At 45.2% G+C, this 20,159-nt stretch overlaps 3 protein-coding genes across 6 annotated transcripts in view; 1 reads left to right on the forward strand and 2 right to left on the reverse strand.

The window, feature by feature from the left end:
- Positions 1–5,276, reverse strand: part of smarcd2 (SWI/SNF related, matrix associated, actin dependent regulator of chromatin, subfamily d, member 2) — a 13,558-nt gene extending 8,282 nt beyond the window's left edge. The window contains exons 1-6 of one of the 2 annotated variants that reach the window (XM_062532481.1): positions 5,166–5,276; positions 4,764–4,940; positions 3,698–3,894; positions 2,290–2,332; positions 2,045–2,167; positions 183–302 (exon numbers count right to left, since the gene is read on the reverse strand). In XM_062532481.1, coding sequence (XP_062388465.1) covers positions 183–302; positions 2,045–2,167; positions 2,290–2,332; positions 3,698–3,894; positions 4,764–4,940; positions 5,166–5,216 — 711 coding nt within the window. In that variant the 5' untranslated portion in view covers positions 5,217–5,276. The other variant, XM_062532482.1, reaches the window with a different exon arrangement.
- A 388-nt stretch (positions 5,277–5,664) lies between these two features.
- LOC134077092 (transmembrane and ubiquitin-like domain-containing protein 1) lies at positions 5,665–9,047 on the forward strand. Its single transcript, XM_062532483.1, has 3 exons — positions 5,665–5,798; positions 6,316–7,018; positions 7,886–9,047. Exons 1-3 carry the CDS (start codon positions 5,705–5,707, stop codon positions 8,307–8,309), a joined length of 1,221 nt encoding a protein of 406 aa, XP_062388467.1. The 5' UTR covers positions 5,665–5,704; the 3' UTR covers positions 8,310–9,047.
- Positions 9,048–11,296: 2,249 nt separating this feature from the next.
- Positions 11,297–19,868, reverse strand: atxn7l3b (ataxin 7 like 3b). 3 transcript variants are annotated; one of them, XM_062532487.1, is made up of 8 exons: positions 19,586–19,868; positions 18,672–18,792; positions 18,186–18,318; positions 17,112–17,283; positions 15,712–15,812; positions 15,226–15,248; positions 13,643–13,688; positions 11,297–12,650 (listed from the first exon to the last, which is right to left on the reverse strand). In XM_062532487.1, the coding sequence occupies exons 2-8, from the start codon at positions 18,720–18,722 to the stop codon at positions 12,571–12,573; spliced, it is 606 nt and encodes a 201-aa protein (XP_062388471.1). In that variant the 5' UTR covers positions 18,723–18,792; positions 19,586–19,868; the 3' UTR covers positions 11,297–12,570. The 3 variants fall into 3 exon arrangements, with proteins under 3 accessions (XP_062388471.1, XP_062388468.1, XP_062388469.1); XM_062532484.1 differs by having other exon boundaries at positions 15,190–15,248; XM_062532485.1 differs by lacking the exon at positions 19,586–19,868 and adding an exon at positions 19,123–19,438 and having other exon boundaries at positions 15,190–15,248.
- Between the last annotated feature and the right edge of the window lie 291 nt (positions 19,869–20,159).

Here is a 20,159-nt window from a genome sequence, read left to right on the forward strand (position 1 = left end):
AAGCTGGTTTACAAGCTGGCCATGGCCACCTTAAGCTGGTCAGGCTGTTTCAGTAGGGAACATACACTGAATAAAGATTTTAGACAAATATTAGGCTCAATCCATACGCGAGAAACATATGTTTGGAAAAACCAACAGATCCTACACCTTGAACAGACACACACACACACAGACGCACTTACGTCTTCCAATAGTTTGCCTTCCACTCGGAGTTCCCATGATGCCACTTTCTCAGCCTCCTCGCCCTCGGGCTTTGCAGGTGTGTAGGTGTTGGAGATGTAGATCCTCAGCTTGCGCTTTTGCTGTAGAGAAACAGGTGCATTTTGGGACATTGAGTCCATTTATGAAATGGAGTTCATGGCTATTTTGAGGTAGAGAGGAGTATAAGCACTGTTCTATAGCACCGTGGCATTTCCTGTTGTGACATTTTACATAGAGAGTATCTACAAGCTACAAGGTGTTTACACAGTCCAAAGAGATAAAGTGACATTAGTGGGAGACATAGGAGTGATTTATCTTTGCAAAAAAACAGTAAAAACAAATCAACCAAATTCCCAGTTGTATCTAAGGCAGTGGTTTTGTATCTAATTCAGTCGTATTGGGGCAGCAGTAACATAGTGGCTAAGGAGCTCGGCTAGCGTGCAGCAGAGCGGTAGATAAAACAGAGTGGCGACACTCCCATAGACCTCCGTAGGAAAAAATGGCAGTGCTTTTTCCAGGCTATTTCCTCGTTATGGGACTTTTGGAACTATTTACAGCCAATCTCTTGGTCAGTAGTTAATGAGTTAATTTATTACACCTTCCAGCATCTAGAAGTACATCCCACCCTCCTGGAATTCAGCCATTCAGCGCAGGTTTTTTGGAACTTTTGATCGCGTGGCGGCTACATCACAGCGTGTCGCAACTCTGCTCTCTCTATGGCTCTGGCGTGCAGTTGCCACAAATGTCATAGGTTCAATCCCCATCTGCCACTGTTGAGCAAGGCACTTAACCCAGATTCTCTCCAAGAAGACTAGCCCCTGTGATTAGCATGTGTAAGTCACTTTGGATAAAAGTATCAGCTTGAATTTGATCAATAAAGTATCTATCTATCTATCTATCTATCTATCCATCTAATGCATAAATTAAATAAAAATCTAGAAACACATTCCAAGTTTGAGAATCCAAAAGGAGACTCACATATGTTTCTGATTCCCTTGCCTAGTAGTGGTGGGCCACAGCCAGCAAAGATGAACTGACCGTCAGTCAAAGACAGACATTTGACTCTAACAAAAGTATGTGATACATGGCCATCAAGAGACGAGAGGAAAGGGAGGAGTTTTGATACTGGGTAGATCCTCATTAAAGTAGATTAAACTAGAAAAGATGAAGCACATTAAGGCCAATTTAGCATGGAACTCTGTTATTATATCACAGACAAGCCTAAAGATGATAATTGTTGCCATTAACTAAGGGAGACAAGTACAATAAATTTTTTGGCGTGCACATAGCGCTGGGTGGGCCACATTGTTCTCTGTTCTTCTGAGGGTACACATGATCCGTCTCTTCATTTGGGGAGTGCAAACCGATTGATGCGCTCAGATCGCAGAGTGCAAGACAAGCTCAGTGACAGCACAGCTATGCTTGCCATCCCACAGCGCTCTCCACACGCTGCTCTAACGAACGGCCCGGCTCGTTAATCAAACGCACATTTGGGCCGAGCCGTGCCAGCTAACGCAGCTCTTTTCCTTCTGCGGCTTTGCAGCGGGAATTCAGCCTGTGTGCGCATGAGCACGGCTTTCTGGAACCACTGGATTCTTAAAAAGCATTTAGAAGGCAGCACAATCTAGAACACTGAGGAAAACAATCTAGAACATGACCTGTCTCCATGGAAGAACCTTTAAAAGTCCTTTGAACCTTTGTGCACCATTAAAAGCTGTGGAAATGCACCCCTCAACAATCTCTTTTTTCTCCCTTTGTGTGGAGACAGGCTCTGGGTAAAACCCTCTGCCCAAGAGGAGCCTTTTCTCACTAATGACCATGGACGATGGAGACAGGTGCATACCGTGATGGGCTTCTTGATGGCCTCCTGGATCTCCATGCGCTTGCGAGCGATGGTCTGGTCAAGCTTCCTCTCGAAGGCCAGCAGGTCCATGTAAGCCTGGGACTCAGGGACCAGGTCTCTGATCTGAAACAACACATCCACACACACACACACACACACACACACACATTAAGACCTCAAATGGAAGGGAGGGGGGGGGGGCAAATAACACAACCCAGTGCCAAACACCAGACTGGTGGACTCACCCTCTGTGGGAGCACTTTGTCTGCCATCTTTCGTCGCTTTGCACTAAGAACAAGACAGAGAAGACGGGACAAAACATCAGTAAATCAATTGATATTCACTCCCACTGTTGAGACCGCAGTCTCAACGCACTACTTGCACTGCCTGAGAAACACGCTATATGGCAGAAACAATGGACACCAGCTGTAGTGGGAGATTCAAGTGAAGGCTGGATCAGTGCTTTATAAACACACAGTCCCTGTAGATTGCAAGTATGTGGTTTAGTGAAAACATTTGGTGAATTAATTCCAACTAACTGAAATGCCCCCCTTATAAGTTAACTGGTATTTTCGCTGATATTTAGCAGACACGGTTATCCAAAACGACATTAACCCTAACCCTAAGTCACATCAGAGTGACTGGTAAAGCCCTATGGATGAGAGCTGAATCTGGGGCAGATGTGGTCCTCACATGCTTAAATTAGTTCCTGCTGAATTCACACCAGCTAAGAGCCAGAGTCAGCTCTGCATCTGTTGCTATTGTCAGGGTTGGCCTGGGAAACCGTCCGAGACAGGAAATTGAATTTCTCAGAGATGCTTTAATTAACTCTTTATTCTCAGCGAACACCACAGGCATGCTGTTTTTTAGTTGTGGTTGTTGTTGTTATTGTTGTGGCTGTTGTTGTTGATGAGCGAGTGAGTGCGTGATTGATGGCCGAGGTCCCTCCCCAGTCTCCTGTGGGCACGGAGTGGGTGTGTTCGAGCGTCACTCATGTCCTCGCCGCTGCGCACCCCCCAGCTCAGTGTGTGTGTGTGTGTGTGTGTGTGTGTGTGTGTCTGAGTAGTGGGGGCAGTCATGGGACCTCCCAAGCCAGAGCAGGCTTCTTTGTTTAGGTGTGAAACCCACTCTCTCCCACCCCCTGTCCCATCCCTCCGCAGACAGTGGAGGAAGAAGCCCATGTCTGGAGACGGGCACAAAGGGGTCTTTCTGTCGCAGAACATCAGGCCTATTAACTCACATATGCCCCCAATGTGTGTGTGTGTGTGTGTGTGTGCGTGTGTGTGTGTGTGTGTGTGTGTGTGTGTGTGTGAGAGAGTGAGAGAGTGTGTCTGTGTACGAGTCTTTCTACACACTCACAAATGCTCTGAGCTCTTGTTTTGGGGAACATCAGTTCTATTAACTGTCATATGCTCTAACTTTGTGAGTTTGTGTGTGTGTGTGTGTGTGTGTGTGTGTGTGTGTGTGTTTTGAGAGTGTGTGTTTGTGAGACAGTATGTTTGTGTGTGTGTGTGTGTGTGTGTGTGTGTGTGCGCGCGCGCGTCCGTGTTTTTGAGAGTGTGTGTTTGTGAGACAGTATATGTGAGTGTGAGTGTGTGTGTGTGTGTGTGTGTGTGTGTGTGTAGGTGTGTGTTTTCTGCCCCAACCACTCACCCTCTCCTGAGGCCGGCCATCCCTGCTGACTGTGGCTGGAGGAGTCGCTTGCGTAGGGGATCCATGGGAGACTGTCCCATGCCCGAGCGCATGGGCATCCCACCACCATACGAAGGGCCTGGCATCGGGCCCCCCATACCCCCCATCCCTGGCATAGGCACTCCTCTGTTGGGGACCATGTGTCGCTGTGGAGATGACTGTAAAAGGAGACAGCTTTGTTAGCGCATAGCTTTTTAAAGCAGAGAAGGTGGACTTGAGACAGTCTCTATCTGACTGGACTGGACGCTGACTTTGTGAATTTTGGGCCACAGTAACCTCCATCTGGAAAGTATTACACTCAGACCTCTTGCAGAGGTGACTGCATGACGTTTCAACGCCTTTAAATCATTCCCATGACTGAGTGGGTGGACGTTTTAAAGGAAAATCGCTGAAAATGTAGGAATCACTCACTAAACAGGCACCCCTCAAGTAGTAAGTGGACTGTCACCGATCAGTGTGTGAACAAGCGTTGAGAATGACTTGGCCAACTTTAAAAGAGTTAAGCCGGAATATTAATAATAACACATTAGTGAACAACCTCTACACATGTGTAATGCATCATTCGTAACATTGTTTGCCGTTTGCTGTTGTTATTGTGAGTAAATTGGGCTTATTTGTCGGTCAGTAGGGTCCTGTTCACTGAACACTGCGACACCAACGCACAAACAGCGCTGCTCTCTGGAAAATGCGGAAGTTAACTATGTTCCGGGGTAATTTTTCATCCAAACAGCCTTTTACAAACAATTAAGACCAGGAAACAAATTTGTCTAACGGTCTCGGAGAAAGAATTTCAAGCAACTCCACTAACATGCCATAGACTCATTCGTTAACGTCAGTCAGTCGCTCTCGGACAGAAACGAAAGTTGTCTTGCTTTGGCACGTCTTTCCCTCCAACTGGCTCCATTAGCCAACGTGTTCACCACCAGTAAACGAGGTCTTGAGCAACACTTAACGTTGTGCTACACATGTGAATCACTGGAAGGTGCTTGGTAAACAAACATTGACTGATAACAAATGTCACTTTTACCTGGTGGTAAGGAGGAGCAGAATTGGGCATTCCACGGTATCCCGAGTTGGGCTGCATAACAGCCATCCTCATCCCGCCCGCATGTCCTGGGTTCAAGGGGTTCACTCCTGGGTTCATCGGGGAACCAGAACCCCCTGGAAACCCCGCTCGGGAAGACATAATTCCAGTCCAACAGTTCTGTTGATGTCGGTTTGAAACAAATATTTGTAGCCCCACTAGTTGTTGTTCTGCGCCAACAAACTGCTAGTTTACGTTACCTTGGCTAGCTTCAGAAAACGTATGACTTCCTCACAAAGACCTGACTTAATACGGTTTCTGTTTTGCACAACAACAACAACAACAACCATACAATCTTTAAAAGAAAAGCTACGACTGTTAAATATGTCATCTCTTTCCACAAACCTTCAACTTCGTCAAACCCCCTTTACTCCCAGTAGTTGTCTCGCAAAACATTTGCGGAGCCTGACCAATGTCTAAAGATAGCGACTCGTATGCTTGTCTGTAGCAACACGCTGCCTCCTCCTACCTTGTTGCCAGATCAGACGAGAACAAACCTCCTTTCTTTCAAAACTTTGTGAGACTACACACTGTAGGCCTAGCTATATCCAAAGAATATACACTGACTATAAATTGTTGGGTATGTGTTAGTATACCAAAACCGTAATCTTACTTGTCTTCAATTTAGTTGGTAATGATAAATAAAATATTAATTAATTTCATATAAGCCCTATTCCAACCAACTTTTAACTTGCCGGTGTTTTTTTTCTGTCAAAATAAATGGTCAATTTATTTCACAAACTAAAATAATGCCGTCCATCTGATTTGCTTTAATGTAAACAATTCATGTGACATCCACTGCAAGTTATGTTGAAGAGTGACGATTACTTTTAGAGGGGTTTGTAACCAACTAGCAGCACCCAGAGTTCATTTGACGTAACTGTATGCTGACGTACACTTTTGTGTTTGTATGCGGCTGTAAGCAAGCAGGGACATCGACTGCACCAACCAAGAGGAAATGCTCTGAAATATTTCAAGGTAACACAAAAAGAAACCCCGATATTGATAAGATAAGCGGCATAGTGAGATATCGAGTTTACATCGTCACAAAATGGTTTCTGGAGAGCAGTGTATCTGATTGTTGTGAAAGCTAACAGGCTTTTAGCTAGGTAGCTTGCTTGCTAGTTGCATCTCCAGCTGAGCTGAGCAAACATTGTTATCTGGGTTGCTAGTCAGTTCGAGTCAGCTACTGAGAAAGTTACGAACACATTAACGAAGGCAAAACCAAACACCATATGCTTTGGAGGCTACCAATTGAGTATTTTTTAACCGTTGTATGAAACAAGAGCACTTTGCTTTAAAGATAGGAAACGATTGCTTTTGGTGATGGCAGAAATCTTTCAATCTTGTTTACAGGTAGCCTATCACACCTCCATTTAATTGTTTCGATACCTCTTTCATATCTTTAATACCGCACATTGCACTATTATAAAGACGTATGTTTCTACGGTGGGCCACTTTTCATAACTTGCGTTGCTGTGTGTCTGTGTCCCAGGTTCTCCACTCCCGACCCCAGAGCTGCGAGGTGCTATGGCGGTGTTTGCGCTAATGATGCTGGAGGAAGGCGTCGGAGACGAAGTGACACTGGTCGGTGGCGTGGTCCTCCTGGCCTTGGCCATGGTCCTTGCGTGGCTCTCCACGCATGTGGCCGAGAATGGCGACCACATGATGGGCACTATCATCTCCCCGCTGGTGGGTCTGGGGAACACTGATCCATACAGTCGGTCAGCTCCCAGCGCCGACCCCGTGGAGCCCCAGCCGACCACGCACTCTCAGGAGGACAAGCCAGAGGATGAGGACTCGGGACTGGACTCTGCGGGAGGAGAGGATTCATCCCTGGACGATGCCAGCGGACCAACTGGACCAGCTGTCAGCGGTGTTGTAGACCAGCATTTGGACATACAGGGTCTCCATAAACGGACAGTAGTACCAAGCAGCCCTGTATCCGCCATGACTGCCTCTTTGCCCTCAGAGGAGGACCTGGACACGGAGAAAGGAAAATCAACCGAGGGAATGACCACTTCCTCGTCCTCCCCCTCTTCTTCCTCGTCCCCCTCTTCCTCCTCGTCCTCCTCTTCCTCCTCGTCCTCCTCTGCCTCGGCCACAGACACAGACATCACAGTGAGACTGAAGTTTCTGAACGACACAGAGGAGCTGGCTGTTCTCAGGCCTCAGGACACTATTGGCCTGCTCACAAGGTGAGTCAAGAAAGGAAGTGTAATTAAGATCCCGTCAAGCCTGATGGGCTGCAAGATCTGGACAAGATATGAGGTGGTGGTAGTATGGTGGCCAAGGAACCTGGCCTAGCATGTACTGTAGGAACCTGAAAAGTTCAGGTGTGGTCAGAAGTGGTTCAGTTGCAGGCCTCCACCCTTGTGCCCTTTAGCAGTCTCTTAACCCTAAGTTGCTGTGGGGACAGTGGCACTTGTAATGTAATTGACATACAAGCAGTGTTGGGCAAGTTACTGAAAATTGGTTATCAGTTACAGTTACTAGTTACTTCTTTTAAAAGTATATCATGTGTAACTCATTTAAATTTCAGTAATTGTAATTGCGTTACTTGATTTAAAGAAATGCTTAGTTACATGCTCGTTACCGCTAAAAGTAGTGGAATTACAGTAATGCGTTTCTTTGTTATGCGTTACTCCCAACACTGCATACAAGTCACTTTGGATCAAAGCGTCTGTTAAATGGATACATGTAATATAAGATGCAAGATGTAGGTCAGACTCAGAAGTGATATGGGTAGCAGTTGGTGTACAAAAGCCAGTGGAAGTGATCCACATTCTTCTTGACATTATGTTACAAGGCTGTAAAGACTGGCTGCCAATGTGGTTATAAACTGAAGCAGTCTATAAATTAACTCTATGAAATGGGTGACATATCTCCCTGCCAAGATTGGGTGTAGATTTGACCAGATCAATCACAGCCAATGGGATTGCTGTAAACTAAATCTTTAACTTGCATGAGAGAATGGTAGTAGAAGCTGAGCATCTGAGCAGCTTGTGTCCCTGAGCCTGTTTTTATTTTTAATGTTTTAATCTCTCTTGTCATTTCCTTCTCAGTAAATATTTCTCGGGGAAGGAGCGTCAGATCAAACTGATTTTCCAGGGCCAGTTGCTCCGAGATCCCAGCCAGACCCTGCTCTCTCTCAACATCGTCCATAACAGCGTCGTCCACTGCCACATCTCCCAGAACGTACCACCAGAGGGCGCTCTTCCAGAGGCTGACCCCAGGTCCGAAGGGTCATCCCTGGGCTCGCAGGCTGAGCCGAGGCTGGGCCCCGGAGTCGGGTCGGGACCGGCCGCAGACGGAGGACTGGACATGAACGTGGGCAGCCTGGTAGTGCCCATGTTCGTGCTGATGCTGGCGGTCATCTGGTACTTCCGCATCAACTACAGACAGCTGTTCACGGCCCCAGCCACCATATCTCTAGTGGGAGTCACCATCTTCTTCAGCTTCCTAATCTTCGGCATGTATGGACGCTGAGGTGACCGAACGGGGGGCATCACGGAGAGGAGCTGTGGCGGTGGTGGTGGTGGTGACGACGACGTTAGGAGGGTTGCCAGGTTGGAGTGAGGTGCAGAGATCCGCTTGCACTTGAGTGCAAGCATGAGTATTCTATGGCATGGCCGTGTTTTGTATTTTTTATGGCATGCGAAGGACATCAGCATGTGTCCAAAGAGAGTAATGTTATTAAAAAAAACAAAAACAGATATGAAGTCGGAACAGGCTTTTCTATTGTGGAATTCGAATGTTGATTGTGTTGGCATTCTCGCAGTCCAGGAACAAGGGCAGCATAAAACAATTTCACAACTTAAATAGACGTTTGGCGAGATGTTTGGTCATCGCCGTGGTGATCGCCATGATCATCAGTAACAGTCCACATTACTAACGCTTCAGTTATGGAAACCTGCATTGCAGTCACTTCTCTTAAAATACAAGCTTCATTCTTACCTCTGCTGGTAAGGATGCCTTAAAGTAACAGTGTCTGAAAAGGAACTGTGAAGTGACAGGCACCCTGTATAGGTTACATACACACACACACACACACACACGTCATTAGATTTACAAGATGTCTCACATTACCACAGTGCCGTATGAGGACATTAACTCCCATTGTTTCAATACTGTATATGACGCATAGTTCATTCCAGGGTGGAAACTCATTGTCTCCTGTTGACTTTGTACTCAATCTGATGTGAATAAAGACTGGTGTGGAAATGACTTGTTGTCCGTTGGAGTTTTCCTGAAGCATGCACATGAATAGGAGAGGTAGAGACAGCCTTAGATGGCCTGCCTTGGCTTCATTTGCCTAACAAAACAATGCCATAGGGCTCTTGTTGTAGGATGTTTACCACTTACTCCGAGGTGGACTTACTCAGGTTTTTCACTAAACCATGTACTTGGAATACCCCCCTGGCTAACAGGAAGTCTGTATTGCTGTACACGATAGGCATCTCACGACTACGAAGGTCTGGTTCTGGAGCTGAGGGGGAGTGGATCTGTGACGGCTGGGTCAGGACTGGACTGGACTGGACCCACTCGAGCTGACCTCCACTCACCGTTTGTCTGTTAGAAAAGACAAAAAGAAGCCTGAAGAAGATTTCAGAAAAGACGTAATTCTCTCAAAAGGTGAAACCATACTGTGGTATTCCTCAAACCACAGTATAAGGACGGCATTCTGTTATTGTACAGAGACAAACCAGAACATCCAATGCTTCTGAAATGGAAGGTTCCAGAGTACACTGCATGGCTATCCAGCCCTTATGTTATGGGAAAAGACCTCCTCTGGAGATAAAATGACTCCACAAGCAGAAACTAATGGGATTTTAGGAGAGAAATATAATCTCACAGCCGAAATCTTACTACTGTAATTTCCGGATTATGAGCCGTGGTTTATACACTGATTTTGCAAGATTTCTTCAGCTGTGACTGAGGTTAATACACAGTTAATATGGTATTAATATGGTTTTGTTTCTTTTAACTTGCATAAAACACTGTCCTGCGGCTTATACACAATGCAGCTAATATACGGGAAATTACTGTATCTACACTACCTGTAACACATGCTACTGCTTAAACAAAGATGATGAGACGGAAAAGCTTCTCATATAAAATAAAATAACAATCACAAAATGAGGTTTTGAGTTCAGGTGGCTTATTGTGTTTGTGAGGATATGGTTTCCCGTAAGGACGAGACACAGTCACAGTCTGGCTATCACCACTCTAGCTCAAAAGCTCAATCTTTTTATATATGTATTTTTTTTTTGTTGGCTTTTATGCCTTTAATCAGACAGGACAGTGTAGAGTGACAGGAAGTGAGTGGGAGAGAGAGCAGGGGTGGATATCCGGAAAGGACCACGGGGCGGGAATCGAACCCGGGTCGCTGGCGTGCAGCGCAGGTGCCCCAGCCAGTCGCGCCACATGGGGCTAGCTCAATCTTTTAAGATTGAACATTGCGCTTTATTTCTACTGCACAAGAAGCAGGATCAATGGGCATAGTTCAAATGACTCCATATGTTTGGATAGTCCTTCAACCAATCAGACTAACAATCCGGGTGCATCTTTTGGATAAGCTGCCCTAAACAACCTTGCCCCTTCATACCTGACAGATCTCCTCCACCGCCCCATTCACCCCCACCGAACACGTTCCTCTGCTGCCAACACCCTCACCCTCACCACCAGGACCAAATATCGCACCATAGGGGACAGAGCCTTTGCCATCGCCGCCCCTACCCTCTGGAATTCCATCCCCCTGGCCATCCACAATGCTGACTCACTGCCGTCCTTCAAAAATGACCTCCAAACCCATCTTTTCAACATCACTTACAACACCTGACAATTTTTTTATTTTTTTCTCCACCCACTCTCTCCCCCCCTCTACTCTTTGTATTGTTCCTTTTGCGTATTTGTTTGTATACATGTCTGTATTGTATGTACTGTATTGTCCTTTTGTATCCTTCTTGTTCTGTGTCTTTGTAAAGTGTCTTTGGGTACCCTGAAAAGCGCTATATAAAACCTATGTATTATTATTATTATTATTATCATCATTATAAGCTTGTTTGTAATCGGATCCAAAGGTTGTGGACAGGAAGCAGAGGAGAAAGATATGCAGGTTTCCAGCCTGAACTGCAGGGTGAAATCCAAATTCACCAGAAGGTCAGGCAGGGTTCACCCAGCCTAACAGATTGAGGTTCTGAGTTCAGGTGGTTTATAATGTGTGGGTGAGGTCATGAGCATGAGGTTCTGGCTACTGTTGGTCTGTTGTGTGTTTGTGAGGATATGGTTTCTCCATAAGGATGAGACGCAGTCACAGATTGAGGTTCTGAGTTCAGGTGGTTTATTTTGTGTGGGTGAGGATATGGTTCAGGTGGTTTATTATGGGTTTGTGAGGATATGGTTCTGGCTACTGTTGGTCTGTTATGCATTTGTGAGGATATGGTTTCCCCATAAGGATGAGATCCAGTCACAGATTGAGGTTCTGAATTCAGGTGGTTTATTATGTGTGGGTGAGGATGTCCACAAGTTGAAGACTCATGGTCAGTGTAGCAGCATTTTTACCGTCAAATATACACAGTTACAACACAGTGAAGATAGAAATGATTCCTTACAATGTAAACAGCTAATAAATGGAAAGAAATAGATCAAGAGAGAAAGAGAGCCAGAGAAAGAACAAAAAAACAACACTTGATTCATATTTAAAAGAATATAGTCCGTCCCCAAGGCATTGCCAGTGGCATAACAATCTTGAGACAGAGGAAGTCCTTTTGAATGATGCCAGCTTGTACACTGGACATCTCAATGTGTTTTGTCCAGTTCCACAACTTGATTTAAAAGCCTCCCAGCTGCCCGTGTGTGATTCGACTACTACATTATGGACTAACTGTAAAAGACAACACTCAACACATGAAAACAGGTAGACCGAAAAAAAGAGTAAAACAATCACAGACCAACTTCTGTTCTGCCATCATTTGAGACAAAAAAAAAAAACACCTAATGTGAACTGAGAGTTAAAATCGTTTCTCATTTTGTTTCTTTTTCAGTAAGATCGATGCATATGCATGTCAGAGCGGCAGGAGGCAAATCAATGAGTTTGCAGCTCTGAGCTCGGCTGCTTCTGACTGCCACAGTAACGACTGTCACACACACACACACACACACACACACACACACACACACACACAGCTCAGCTGTTCGCGCCATCTCCCCTGAGTGCTCACACATTGTGCGCTTTCCCCCAAACGCCACCAGATATACCCTCTACCGCACCGCACCGCACCCCACCCGTGGTGGAATGAGACAGCCTGATCGGGGCCGCACCCGGGCCAGAGCTGAAGCGTAGTCGTTCAAGAGTCATCAGCTACGTGGCCAGGGTGAGAGGGGCTACAGGAGGGCAGCCCATGCAGCAACAGGTCAACAAGTATCAGCGATGATGATGTTTGCTCTGTCCAACGCCTTCTCATTTCCTTGTGCAAATATGTCAGGAAAAATAAACAGCAACAGCAAAGAGACACAAAAGTTCTTTTCGAGCAAAAAGATTTTTTTTTTTGTTCAACACTTGTGTAAACAGAAGAACAGATCTTTCCTCCTTCTCCTCCTCCTCCTCCTCCTCCGCCTCTTCTGAAGTGGTGAGATGTTGACTGTGTGATGTGTGGTTCATGTTTTCTTTTCTCGTTTCGGTGTTGCGTATGGAGAGATCGTTGTAGTGATGTGTGGGTGGTGTCTGAGGGTCTCCTGCTTCACTTGGTCACTGTGGAAACGCCTCGTCTCTTAGCAACACACAGGGGCTTTCCTGATTCTCCACACGACGTTTAGGGCCCAGCAAAGCTGTCGAGACACGGCCACAGAAAGGGAGAGGCAGAGAGGGACAAAAAGGGACACAGTCATTCATTCAGCTGAAATGGCTTCTGTTTCAATCACAAAACTACTGTAACCACAACAGGTTTGAGACATCATGTCTTCACCAAACTTTCTTGTCTTGAGCTGAAACTGATTCTAGTATATGAATCCAGTCTAGGCTTGGACATTTCTGATTGACAAAGATATCATAGATAGCACCACTACTACTACAATAGGCTAACTTACACTTAGTAGACCAGATTGTAAGTGGTATACCACTGCAGTGACACAGGCATTCTTTATAGGTAAGAGCTGTGAATCTAGTCATATTAATACTTCAAGGAGTATTCATAAATATGATATGGCCTAATTGCCACTCATTTTGGACAAAAGCTGACACTACATTATTATGTAAAATAGGAACAAGTTGACTGACTATGAAAAGATACAACAAGCGATTATCATTATTACTAAACGGAAATACTGATGAGTTGTTATACACACCTAACTAGTTGTTAAATAGGGTTAAATACACAGTATAGGTTTTATGAAATACGCAACGCTAACAATCCTAAGCAGCTTTATGGGGTTCCACGTGAGAGGAGAGGGCAACTGAGGGCACTTTGGTGTGAGGAACTGTTGTGAAAGACTGGCTGAGAGATTAGATCCCAGTGCCCCTGTTTTCTCTCCAATTCCTCTTTTCATTGTGTGTTTAAAAGTTTTTTAAGATCCTATTTCAGTCACCAGTTCTCTCACAGAGTGGGCAGTCTGACAGTAGGCTGTGTCAGGTAATTAACAACCAGGCATTCATAAAGACAGTGAAAATGCACATAGTTGTGATCCTTGACAAATGTTCTGATGACCATGCCATTTAATAACCAAAACACGTTTTGTTTATGGTTTAGCAGGGGCATTTTTGATTTTTGTGATAGGCCGCCTTTGATCAACCCTCTGCTGCTGTGTGGGACTGTGCTACTCACCGTTTTTATGCTTGAGAGATTTGGATCTTCTTGGGGAGTTTGGATTCTGTGTGCAAAGCAGAGAGAGGCAGAACTCACAATCTCTTCTAATCCATAAAACAATTCTACTTATTTTTTTTACACAACAGCTAACCACTAATGACCTATAACAAAACACAACTACTGTGAGGACCGTATCGTAGTCAAGTCAGATGCCACAGAGGCATAAAGGAAACGAGATCTGCTCTGGTAGGCTATTGGTTACGGTCACATAAGAGGCTGAAGCTAAATCTGGTTGAGGATTTAGGGGAAAACTATGTAAGGAATAATCAACGACGCGCCGTGCGTTTCTAGGAAAATAATGCACGTTTGAAGTGGTAATAAGGACCCGACGCCGCAGGCGGAGGGGACTTTACACTTCGATAAGTGTAATATATGCGGTATATAGAAAAATAATGCACGTTCCAAATAGCGCATCACAATAGGAAATTTGACCAAGCAGTGGTATAAGCAAACATAATCTTAAAACAGAGTCTTAACAAAGAGAAAACTACGCAGACGTAACGAGTCTTAACAAAGAGTACACCAGGGCCCGTATTCACAAAGCATTTTATCTTACCACTTAGAGTACTCCTAAATCGCGCTAGAAGATTTTAGTTAGGAGTTTTCCATTAAAAGTTATTCACAAAGCCTTTCAGACCTACTTTTAGTAAGGAGAAACGCCCACTCCTAAACTAAAAGTGAGTCTTCGTTGCTATGGTTGACGTCATTACTCATGCACGAGCTTGATGAAAGTGACCACCTTGATTGGCTGGTGATTATAACGCGGGAATGATGGCAAACCTCCCCTACAATGACGAGTTGAGTGACAGGTGTTAGGTCTTAGCTGGTGAGAATGCGTGCGCTATGTCGGGCTGTGAAGGATGGAAGATGATGAATAAATAGGCATAGCCTTAATGAATAAAGAGTAAAGCAAGCCTAGGCTTAATGAAACACTATGGACTGGAGCAGTATATTTGCAACATGTTTTAAATTAATCTGCATGAAAACACGTAACCTATATTTGCAAAGAGGAGAAGTGATTTAATTTAATTAGGCACAATAAGACGTTACATTTAGTTTACATGCAATGGTGGTTTTGGTTGTCGGTGGCATTATTGCATTTGCATCCTTAGTTGCAATGCACATTTATTCCCTTGCATGACAGCGAACTCCTGCACTGCACGGTCATTTCAAAACATCGCGATGTGAAATGCCACTAAAAGCGGGTTGTGAATAGGTCTTAGTGAGTTAGAAGTCCTCTCGAGTTCTTTTACGCTGTCCTAGACTTAGGAGCTACTTTTAGGCTTAGAATGCTTTGTGAATAACTGTTAGTGAAAAAAATTAGGAGTCATAAAGTTAGGAGTGACACGCCCATTATTTTTAGGAGTTCCTCCCTAAATTCGCCAGTTAGGAGCTACTTTTAGCACTAAAATTCTTTGTGAATACAGGCCCAGGGGTCTGGGGTACAGAAGTCACCTCCAGCAGCCTCAGTCAAATAACTGTGCGGTAAAAGAAAACTCACTTACCGACGCTACGGGTTGTTTCAAAGAATGTGAAAATACCTTATCTGACTTTCTCTTCTTGGCTGAGGGAGAGAGAGGGAGAGAAGAAAAGAGAGAGAAAGAAAGAGAGAAAAAGACAGACAGCAAGGAAGGAAATTAGTAAAAGGGGTGTGTGGTGCAAACAGCAGAATACCACCACATGCACGATCACTACTGCTTCTAATTTACTTAATTAATTTACTGCTTAATTAAAAATCATACAACTGATTGTTTATAGACCATGTTTTCTAGATAAAAACACATTGAAATATGATGATCTGAGTAATTAGCAAATATTTTCCCATTTGCCTTAACCAGTTCACAGACACTGTTTTCTGGATAAAACGCATAGAAACATGACAATCTAAAACATTTCCCCATTTGCCTTAACCAGTTCACAGACAATGTTTTCTGGATAAAACACATAGAAACATGACAATCTAAAACATTTCCCCATTTGCCTTAACCAGTTCATAGTAACTTTGGAGCCCTTGAACATGCCATCACCTTTCTTCTCTGCGCCGTAGGACCAGTCATTGTCATTGGCATCATCGTTGTCCTCCTGGTCACTCTCCGACTTGTTGTTGGTGTTGTTGCCGCTAGCAATTCTACAAAAGACACACACACAGCACATGACCACACACACACACACAAACAGTTAGGTGTTGAAACACCACCGGAGTCTCGCCAACAATAGACCTCTGAAGTTCGCCTACAAAAAGGATCCAAAGCTGCCATCTTTGCCCATATAAGGAGATCAGGGTGTTAATTGAAGCTAACTGCATTATGGAGAGTTGCATTGTAAGTTAGCTCTGGGGTAGCAAAGATCAAAGTGTGTCGCCTTCACCTATCAAAGATCACAGTATCCACTCGAAGGCAGAGGACAAAACATTGTAGTGCAAAACGTCTGCATTTCCAATTTCTTCGTCCCTGTGAGAGTTTAACAGTGCGATAATTCAAAATCCCCATGTTATTTTCCCATAGAAAAAATCTCAAGATACCGGATCTCCTTATTTGGGCAAAGATGGTAGCTTTTTTGTAGGCAAACGTCAGAGGTCTATTGGCTAGGTCTGACTCACATCTCAGTCTCCCTTGCAGTTGATTTGTGTCTCAATCCTGGACCTTGGCCGTTTTTTGGCTATACACTACCGGTCAAACATTTGGGGGTCACTTGGAAATGTCCCCCCTACTCCATAGCAGCGGAGATCAGTTGCATTGTTTTTTCAGAGCAGTGACACGCCCATAGGAGACAGTGTAAAAATACAGCAGCACGTTTCCATGGCAGTGTCCGGATAATGGAGACCGTTTTGGAACTGAAAACTGCCAATCACTTGGTCAGTAGTCAGTGAGTTACTACTGTAGATTGTGCCCTCCAGCATCCAAAAATACAACCCACCCTCCTGCCATACAGCCCTTCAGCACAGACTGTTTTTGGTGCTGTTGATCACATGGCGGCGCCATCAAAGATTAGGGGGATTCGACTTGGAGGCTTGTTGTAGCCGCCTGCAGCTGTCTTAAGGTGCATAACGTGAGTGTCTCTCTTTCTATGGGTGCCTCTCATTTTGTGTTATAATATACACTCTCCCTTCCTTCCTCGATCCTCGTCCTCACTGATCTAGATAGAGAATGATGGGGCGGCAACAACGGGATAGTCTATCCAGTGTTAGTTATAGATCAGTGGGAACGCCCCCTCGAGGATCGAGGAGAGTGTTTGAGAGCCACCCTATGGCTCTGGCTCAACCAGACCAATATCTCCCTTGTGACTGTCCACATCTGAGGTGGGGGTTGGTTATGCCGCACCTCCTCATCACTTTACCTGACGCTAACTCCACCTCACCTGTAAGCGGCTACGGCCCCTGGACGCTCACCTGCGGCTAACGATGCGGCTACGGCCCCTGGACGCTCACCTGCGGTTAGCGATGCGGCTACTGTTCCTGCCCATGCCCAGGCACTTCTCCAGGTGTGGTGCGAAGCGCGATGCCGCAATACTGCGGCTGCAGTTGGGACACACACACTCCTTGTTCTTCCACTGGTTGTACACCTGGCCAAAGATGTCCACCCCTGGCTGGTCCACGATTTCTATGGGGGAACAAAATACAGTATGTACTTTGGTGCACGTTTTCCATTCTTCGGTGACATTTCCATGTAAATCTTTGCAATGCAATATTCATTCATTCATTCAAACTTGATCTATTCTCGGAGAGTCATTGAGGGTAGCCCTCATTTTCAATGAAGCTGAGATAATAATTGTATTATTAATATTAATAGACTCTATTTAATACACTGAGGTCACAGACTAAGGGGTCATTTTTACCAGTAAAGCTTTTACCTGCGTGGAGGGAGCCCTGCATTTTTGCAATAAAATAACTGACAGGGATTGAATCTGCATCTTTAGAAAAGTCATGCCCATCTCTAGCATGGACATCAGAATGTCTACAGATCAGTTCTGGAATGCTACTGCTAGTTGGAGAGGTACTATCCGGTTCAGAATGGGAGTAGCCTACATATACTAGACGGGCAATACAGGAAATAGGAAGAGGGAAAGGACAGGGTGAATGTTTGTGGTTGGGTGGGGGGGTGGGGGATTTCAGAGAGAGGAAAGCCCTCCATACATGGAGCCTATACAGTCTGTCTGTGCATAGAATAGAATAGAACACTACGTGCATTGCAGTGCAGTTCATGATTGTGCACTATTTCTCAAACATATGTACTTTTTCATCAATCCACGAGTCTGAGAGTAAGTAAGCATTTACAGACGGAAGAGAGGCCCATGTTGTCATCTACCAGCATAATATGGTGGATCACAACCGATTCATTGATTTTAAACCCACGGACACCAACAGATGTCCTGTGGGAAAAAAACCCCACATTCCACTGTAACACAAACCCAGTGCAAGGCCCGTTAGTCAGCAGTTTGTTCATCAAAGACAAAGCAGGGGAGATGCATCACAGTCAGGGAGCCTACGTGTTCTGGGCCTTACCATAGTCCTTCATGCTCTCCTGGTCTGTGTCATCCAGGAAGAAGTAGCCCTGCTTGACAGCCCGGTGCACCTCGAAACACAAGCCCAGGCACGCGTCCTCCACCAGATCTGTCAGAATGTCCTGGGCGATACCCTGCGTGCCAGTCACAACACATTAAAGCCTAGCCTACCTCCTCGGCCTGCTGCCTCAATATATTAGCACACAGCAGCTCACATATTCTCTTCAGCAGACAACTATTACTGTAGAGAGGATCTGGTCTGAGAAAAACAGGCAGCACAGACCTTGTCTGACACAAGGTTATAAATCAAGAGTTCTGGCTCCAGCGTGATCCAGCCAACCCCTCGACATATGGGATGCATACGGTGTTATTGTGAGTGGGCGGGAGGGGGGGGGGTATGCGATTCAAGCCTATTTGTGGTGCTCGATTAAGGGGGCAAACGGGGCCAGCCCTGCTGCTGTAGCCCACTGTACCACACCGTCCTTACCTCCATCTTGCTGTTGTCCAGGCCGGACAGTGACATCTCCTCCATTTTCATTTGCAAAAACTAAAGGAGGAGGCACTGCTGTCTACATAGTGTAGCGCAGCAGGCATCGGGAGCTACAGGGCTGCAATAGGGAAGAAGACAAAGAAAACATATTACGTCTTCGCACCAGTAATGTGGTTGAAGCGTGATGCAGGCGGCTAGAATTTTTACACACACAAAAAACCAGACTAAAGCAAATCCTCCCCTTGCCCGGCTCTGACATCATATGGCCTGCTGGAAAAAAACATGCCGCATACATCGCTTTACATCACAAACAACTTGAACACGAAGGATTAAAGGTGGTTCAACACAATGGCGGCGTCCGGTGCGTTCTGTGATTTCGCAAACCTCACAACCATACTGCAAACCACGAGAAGCGCAAACCAGCAGTAGATCAGAATGCCTTACATACCCATTTTTCACTATTTTATCACCAAAGTTTTCCAATTAATCTGTTGACATCTCCATTGCGGTTGAATCGACTATGCTACCGACTGAATTGTAGGCTACTGGTAAACTGAGGGTAGCCAGTAATCGACTTATGATAGGCCTACACACTTGATTGTTGACAACAGTGGTGGCCTGATATTCCAGCCGGCAAAATCAGACGACCAAAATTTCTGAACAAGGGTCTTTGTCAAGTAGGCTACGCTAAGTGTTACGTTGTAACGCCATAACCTACTATCAAAGTAACATTGTGTCGGCAACACCGCCTGGTCGTTGTTACAAATGTTACATCTACTAGACTGGAATATCAACCACACTTTCACCCACACGGTTCGTTGTTTAGGCTAATTCAGAACGATACATTGCCAGTTCTAAACAGGGTGTTTTAGTTATTTTGCCACTTTTAATCGACGTTATAGGCTACTCACCGAGAACCGAGCGGGCCGTTGCAGGCTTCGATTGAGCATTCCTTCTTCTTATTACACTGCGACTGCTCATTTGATCCAATCGATATTCAAATCAGATCAAAGTTAACGTTCAAAGCTATAGTCAGTGAAAGAGAAGGACAGTGCATAGGCTAGGCTGCTGTGTGATACCCTTCCGCTCGTAGCCTATATTAGGAATCATATACCGCTCTGAACAGCCCTGCTAAGTCCATCGCCTCGAATGCATTGCTGTCAGCGGGCTTGCAGTCTTCTCCAGGCTGGCCAATCGATAGCCAAACGCCAGCATTGACTTGGCGCAGATGCCAGGGTTTCTTTCTGTGAAGACAAGGCGAACTGGCTTTGAGGCGTTGATCCGAAGAATTGGACCAACTGAAATTAATAGTCTGTCTTGAAAATAAATGTTTCAGTTTTCCTTAAAACTATTAGATACTTTAAATCAAATGTATTCAGTAGCTTACTTTGGAGATTATATTGTATGATCCTGCAAGCAAGCTGCTACATTGCTTTTCTGTGATTCTGTGAAAGCAATAGGGTCACATCACATGATATGGCTACT

The sequence above is a fragment of the Sardina pilchardus genome, chromosome 3, assembly GCF_963854185.1.
Source record: "Sardina pilchardus chromosome 3, fSarPil1.1, whole genome shotgun sequence".
In the NCBI taxonomy this organism is placed as follows: domain Eukaryota; kingdom Metazoa; phylum Chordata; class Actinopteri; order Clupeiformes; family Clupeidae; genus Sardina; species Sardina pilchardus.